The 6,987-nt window shown below is 54.6% G+C and overlaps 2 protein-coding genes across 4 annotated transcripts in view; one reads left to right on the top strand and one right to left on the bottom strand.

Moving 5' to 3' along the window:
• Pah (phenylalanine hydroxylase) overlaps nt 1–6,987 on the top strand; it is a 55,573-nt gene that overhangs the window by 26,169 nt on the left and 22,417 nt on the right. For all 3 annotated transcript variants that reach the window (XM_010631345.3, XM_010631347.1, XM_010631348.2), the window contains exon 4: nt 4,914–5,002. In XM_010631345.3, the coding sequence (XP_010629647.1) occupies nt 4,914–5,002 (89 nt within the window). The remainder of the gene's footprint in view (nt 1–4,913; nt 5,003–6,987) is intronic.
• Nucleotides 5,915–6,987, bottom strand: part of LOC104867086 — a 7,632-nt gene continuing 6,559 nt past the window's right edge. Inside the window, exon 2 of the mRNA XM_019208527.1 lies at nt 5,915–6,967. Coding sequence (XP_019064072.1) covers nt 6,253–6,967 — 715 coding nt within the window. The 3' untranslated portion in view covers nt 5,915–6,252. The remainder of the gene's footprint in view (nt 6,968–6,987) is intronic.

Raw genomic sequence — 6,987 nt, 5'->3', positions numbered from 1 at the left:
TTTTTTTTTTTTTTTGGTACCAGGGATCCAACTCTGGACCTTGTGCTTGCGAGGCAGGCAGCAGAACCACTGAGCTAAATCCCCGGCCCGGTCTGAGCCATCTTCTACACCAATGACAGAGGCTGTACCAAGGGCCGTGGCTCCGAGGGCTTCCGGGAGGGGCTGGGCTGTTGCTTGTCACCCTTCTAGAAGGAGGAGCGAAGGGAGAATGATAACACCACCAAACAAAGTTCTGAGCGCGGCCCATCCCCAGGCAGTGCCCGCCTTCCCGGAAGATAGAGTCACGGTCCTGTTGCCAACGGGAAAGCAGGGAACAGAGTTAATTTGCACTCGGCCCAAAGTTAAGAGATAGCGGAGGCAGCTGGGCACCAGCGCGGGCGTCAGCGCCCAAGCCTGCCCTCTCTCCCCCTGTCGTGTTCGGCCTCCTCTGGAGGGTGACGAGGCTGGAGGCCATCAGAGGGCCTGGTGGGGCTGCTTGGGCCTCTCCCTTCCACTTGGGAGCTTGGAGTCTTTTCAACCCCCTTCGAATCCCCCGTGCTTTGGTTGGTTTTTTGTTTTTTTGGCACCCAGAGGTCTGAACAAGGACCTGTGGCCCAAATCCTCCGGCGCCCTCTGCTGTTCAGTTGGGAGACGCCCATGCGCGGCTCAGCTCAGCTGGGCAAACAGGCTCCAGTCAGCCTGGAGTACAGGAAGTTCAGGCGCTGCCTATAATCCCAGCACTCTGGGAGGCTGAGTCAGGAGGATAACGAGTTCGAGCCCAACCTGGGAAGTCCAGCGATTTGGTGAAATCCTGGTTTCAATCCCCAGTACAACAAACCAAACGAACAAATCAGGTGTCTTTGGAGGAAGGAGACAGGGAAATGGTGAGATGCTGGGCTGGGGGGCTGAATACTGTAGTGTCTGAGGTTAGCCAGGAAGTAAGCCAGTGGGCTGCGCTGGTGGCATCGGTGTCCCTTGGCTATGCACTCAGCCTCCCGGTGAAGGGAAAGATCTGGATGCAATGCTTGCTGTGGGCAGAGACACCAGGCCCTGAGAGATGATGCTCGGTTACAGCAAAGTAAGTGACACACATCCCAGGGTGGGGAACACCTTATTCTCTCTTCTCTGTGTGATGAGGAACAGGGCAGAACACAGAAATGTTCTGTAAACTGAGCTTAAGCAGCAACGGGCAGCTACGCAAGGCAGTGGTAGAGGTCAGGGCGCCGCAGCCTCTTGGTTTGTGTGTTACACCCGCGATGCTCCTGTGAGGCCACCTGCCCGGCAATGCACTTTGTCAGAACACATTTGTGTTCAGCAATGCCTGATGGGTACATGCATAGGTCCAAGATCTCCCTCAGCTCAGGCTGAACAGTAGTATTACTCTGTGCCCAAACTGTCCTCAGTACTCACAGCTATGAGCTCAGTCAGTCCCGGATGGTTCATGCAATTTGCTGCTCGGTAGTACCACGGTCACCATCTTGCAGGCAGGAGGACTGACACCCAATGACTTGCCTTCTTGGGTGCTGCAGGTAGGGAGGGCAGAGACAGAACTGAAGTCGCCCAGCCCAGCTGGCTGTCTGGGGCTCTTCATGGCTGCGAGCCCGGCTTCCCTGAGACACCTGGGGAACAGCTGCGGAGCAGGGACAGAGACTGGCTTCCCCAGAGTGCCCTGAGCTATGGTCACTAGGGTCAAGTTTAGAGGCACAAAATATCACTTAAAATAGCAGCCCTGGGAGGAGATTCAAGAGACAACTGGATGGCATGAAGGAAAGGGATGCCTTGCACTCCCCTGGAGAGGATGTAAACTGGTGTCGCCATGATGGAAAGCAGTAGGGAGCTTGTGCTTAAGGAACTACCTCGTAGACCAGCTGTCCTAATTCTGGGAACCTAGTGAAAGGAAGCAAAATCTGCATTTGAGGAGCTCTCTGAATTTCCCCATCTACTGTGGCATTATTCACAGTAGCCAGGATACAGAAACAACCTAAGGCTCTGTACTTGGGGTGAATGGATAAAGAAATATGGTGCATAACAGAATGCTTATTATTCATCAAGAAGAAGGAAATCCTGACGTTTGGGACACTGTGGATGAACCTCGGGGGCATCTTGCTAAGTGAGGTAAGTCAGATTCAGAAAGACAAATAGTGCATTATCTCAGCAATGTCTGGAGTCTAAAAGTCAAACTCATAGGGGCAGAGCATAGGATAGGGGCTGCAAGTGCTGGGAGAAGAGAGAAATGGGAGTTATTCATAAAGGGTAGGAAGCTTCAGCTACAAGATGAATAATTTCCCGGGGCCTAACACAGAGCGTAGCATCTGTAATTAATAATAATGAAATTGTTAAGATAGATCTGAAGTGTCCTCAACACACACACACTCACACACACACACACACACACGTGCGCACAAAATAGTAGATCTGAAGTCCTCAACACACACACACTCACACACACACACACACACACGTGCGCACAAAATAGTAACATGATGTGATGGGTATGTTCGTGAACTGAATTGTGGTAGCTATTCCATATCACATGAAAAATCACTACATTATACATCTTAAATATATACATTTTTTATTTGTTAATTACACAGAAATGGAAAAATGTAAATAAAATTTAAAAACAGCAACCCCGCCACTTTCGCCTCCTCAGCCTACTCTCTCTCCTTCAGGATCCAACATGGGCAAATATTTACACTTATTATTGCTTACTTCCCGTCTCCCTCCAGCTCCTGGCACACAGGAGGGCTCAGTACCTGCTTGCCCCCCCCGGGGGGGAGTTTAGGGTCCCCAGATCAGAGGGGGGCAGTGCAGCCAAGGGGGTGCAGGCTGCCTGGGAATTGAGACCCTGGGGTTTACCAGCCAAGGGTCACAGGGAGCAGGGGAGGCCCCTCCTTCCTGGTGAGTGCTGTCCTCCGAGTGCTTCTGGGGTGAAGCCCCAGAGTCCTTGAAACACTTCCAGAGCGATGCTGCAGAGACAGCACTGGTCTCTGTGGAGACCAGGAGCCCTGCTGCATGGAATAGCTGACCTTTCCCAAGTGCTTTGGAACCCATCGCCAGTGCTGACAGCACTCACCGGGAGGGCCGCTGGCAAACTCACTGAGAAAGGAGGGTGTAGGGACAGCTGAGGTGTAAAAATGGGAAGCCAGGTTCCAAGCCAGGTGGGCAGGCGTGGGGCTGAGTCAGGAGAGTCTCAGCAGCTGGAGTAAGGAGGCCCAGCCCCAGACCTCACTGGTCCCTTGGTCTCCTTACAGTAACCACCCCACTTCCAGCTCCCTGGGGAGGACTGTGGAGGCTGACGCCTTGTGGGTCAGCACCCGCACAGAGCCGGCTGTGTCCCTCAGGGGCTCTGGAGCCCACTCCTAAGCAGGAGGCTCTGTTGTCTCCCCAGAAGACGCAGAATGGATGCGGGGTCCAGGCCAGAGCCCGTGGGGTCAGCCAGGCCCCCAAATGAACCCCGACTCCCAGCTGACCCAGGGTGTGTGTGTGTGGTTGGTACAGGGAATTGAATGCAGGACCTTCACAGTGACCTACGTTCCTATTTGGGTTTTTTGTTTTGTTTTGTTTTTGGTACCAGGGATTGAACTTAGGTCCTTGTGCTTGCCAGAAGGCAGGCGACAGAACCACTGAGCTAAATCCCTGGTCTCAATTCCTATTTGTTTTTCATTTTCTCACAAAGTCACTGAGTTACCCAAGTTGGGCTTGAGCTTGCCATTGTCCTGCCTCAGCCTCCCCAAGTGCAGGGATTACAGGTGTGCACACCGTGCCCAGCTCAGGATAAATTTGACTTAGGTTTTAACATACGTTACTGAATCTAACTCTTTTTGCAGCACACAGCTTGTTACCGATTAACTTTCTCTCACCTTCCTCCCTTCTCTCCCTCAACCCTTTTGTACTTGTATTTAGGGCATCTCAGGACTTTTTCCTTAGCAGCCTCTTAACTCTCTGTACCCGTTTCATATGGGGTAACAAGAGTTCCCAACACAGTCTTCAGAACAGCGTTCTGTGTTAGTTTCTGCCACTGAAACGGGCAATAGAGACCTTGAGCACCTCAGATCTATGGAAATGAAGCTGTAAATCGACTTTATGAGCACTGCGGAGACAACTCTCTGTCCCAGTGTTTCCGGGAAAGTAGCCAGCCCTTGTCCCGTCTCCCAGTTGGGTCACTGCCGCATTTCCCAGCCTGACCACGAGGTGGCAGGCACGTCCTTCCCTGGCCACCGAGCAGCGCTGAGGTGGGAAGCCCTTCTGGGCGCGCGGGCCGCCTTCCTCTAGGCCTCAGGATGCAGGCCCTGGAGCCCTTCTTTCTGTTGTTATTCTTCCCCCATACGGAGAAGGACCTGCGCCACTACCCAGTGCGCCTGGCTCCTGTCCTGCTGGTCCCTGAGCACCGAGACTGCGTCTTTTCCCTCCCCTGCAGGATCTCTGTCTGGGGACCCCACCCAGCGTCTCCTCCCACACCACCCAGCTTCAGGGCCGGCCCGCAGAGTGGGGTCCCCGGGGCATCTCCAGGCCCGTACTCCCCGGCTCTCAGCTTCAACTGGGACTCTGCTGCGGGCTCAGGGCTCCGACACTTGGGGTGCCTGGGCTTTCGGGGTGAGACTTGTGATGGAGACTGGATCTCAGCGTCCATCCTGGTTCATGATGGAGCCACTATGGGTTTTTCTGACGGACATTCTGGGGCCACATGAGCTATTCTGCTGCTAAATACAGTAGTGGAAGATTACTATGCTGGGCTGGAGATGAATCTGAGATAACACGGAAAATATGCTGGGGGGAGAAGGTGTTCCAATGGGGTGGACACTTGCTTTCCTGCCTGCTCCCTGATGGTGACGTGCGGGAAGCCCCTTGCTGCCTGCGGACCTGCCTAGGGGCCGAGCCTGGCCTCTGCTCTCGCCCAGGCCTTGCACAGGACCCTGCCCTTGTCGTTACAGTGCCCTGGTTCCCAAGGACCATCCAGGAGCTGGACAGATTCGCCAACCAGATCCTCAGCTACGGGGCGGAGCTGGACGCGGACCACCCGGTGAGCATGTGGCTTGGGCAGGACAGATTTTCTCAGCCCCTCCTCTCCCTTGCCTCACCTCCTCCCACACCCTCAGCTTGGAACAGGTTTGTTTACTTGTCCAGCGAGCAATTACTGAGTTCCTACTTCTATGCCTGCCAGTGCCAGGGAAGTAAGGATTAACAGGACTTTGTTATCAGGGTCGTTATTGTCAGAGCAAATACGAATCACTGTCTAGAAACTTACCGTCTCTGTCTCGCACGCACGCCGCCGGTCCTGCCCGTTTCTGGGGTTTATCTGAGGGGCCCGGGAAGGAGCAGCTCGGGCTTCAGCTGAGGGCTCCACACAGCATGCGGGGCCTGGGGGTGGCTCAGAGTCCAGCGGTCTCCTCGCCAGCTGAGGACCGTGGGCCCAGAGGTCGGGGCAGGGGTCTCCTCAGCCCCTGCTCTGGGCGGAGGTGCCCGGGCCTTGGCTCCTGTGCCCAGTGGGCTGTCTGCATTTTCATGTTTGGCTCTGCTGGTTCAGTGCAGAGCAGCACCTGTCCTCCACCAGGAGTCTGTCCCGTCCCCACCATGGTCCTGAGGAGGAGGTGTCCCCTGCACAGACAGGCATGAGTGGACGCCCGGTGAGGATAGACAGATGCCTCCCTGCGATCTGCACACAGCTCTGGCCTCTCGGACTCTTTCCCTCTGTCCTGTCCTGGGAATCAAACTCAGTGTTGCGTGTCGTCCACCGACTCCTCCTCCAGGGCTGAGGGTGCCTGAGGACCAAAGCCCGGCTGCTCCCGGAAGTCCAGGCCTGGCACAGACACAGGGGGCGCTCCCTGAGGCCAGACCAGCCTTTTAAAAGGTGGACAACAGATGCTTTTCCTAATTCAAAGAGGAAAACCCCTTGCAGTGGCCTCAGAAGAAAATGAAGGTCTCTGTAGCTTCAGCTGTTTCTATTTTTCTCTTGGTCCTCATCTGCAGTGTTTTTACTAACAGAAATGAGGTGAAGTGCCACCTGTCCCTAAGATTTCAAAACAGGAAAAACAAGATGATCACACCCTTCTAAAATAATAATTATATTTGGGTGTCTTCTCTTTCTGTCTCAGCACCCCACCCCACCCCCGTACTGGGGATTGAACCCAAGGCCTGAGCACTACACTTCATTCCCAGCCCTTAATTCTTTCTTATTTTGAAGCAGGATGTCTCTAAGTCATTATGTTGCCAGGCTGTGCTTGACTTTGGAACCCTCCTGCCTCAGCCTCCCAGAGTGCCATCACCTACCTACTAAGCAGCCCCCAACAGTGAACACACAGGTGACTTCCGATCCCTGCTCCTAAGATGATCTTGGAATGCGGCCTCCTGCCTGTGCTTCTTTGTGTGACCCTCAGTGGCTTCCTTGAATCTTAGCTGTGAAGTTAAACCAAATTGCACTAAACTAAGGACGGACATATTTATGGCTCCTGATACGTACTGTGTAAACGCACTGTCTTCCCCTAACCAAAGTACAGCTGGGGGCTTTGATCTCCATCCACCTTCTGGTGCTGAGTTCCTTGGAGCCCAGGGTGGCAAAGTGTACTCCAGCTGAAGCACTGATGTCCTCTTAGCCCGCTCTGCCTGGGGCCCGAGATCTCCTTCCTCTGAAAGGGGCTCAGCTGTGGGCCTGATGGGCAGGACTTTCCTTCCGTTGCACTCCGTCTTCCTTCCCTGGCCCATCCTCTGCTGCTGGCCTGTCCTGCTCTTAGGGGCAGGGACATTTCCTTCCCGTCTGAGGCACAGGGCCGGTCCTCCTACTCTCTGGAATTCATTTCTCTTTCCCAACCCAGGCCACCCATCCTTGGCTCCCCTGCCTGTCCATGCCATGAACTTTATCGTAAAAACACAACTTATCAGGTACATGGTCGCCCAAGGGGAGCCGCGCCAGGCTCTCTGTTCCCTGGGCTTCGGCACAGGTTCCCACCGGGCCAAGGCCGACTCAGGGCCTCCCGCCACCCGGCCTGGCCTCGAGTGTGACCGGCCAGG

This window comes from Fukomys damarensis, unplaced genomic scaffold, assembly GCF_012274545.1.
Source record: "Fukomys damarensis isolate Sample0158 unplaced genomic scaffold, DMR_v1.0_HiC HiC_scaffold_15, whole genome shotgun sequence".
Classification (NCBI taxonomy): domain Eukaryota; kingdom Metazoa; phylum Chordata; class Mammalia; order Rodentia; family Bathyergidae; genus Fukomys; species Fukomys damarensis.
Note: the sequence above shows the minus strand (reverse complement) of the source record. Positions and strands in the feature narration are given on the sequence as shown.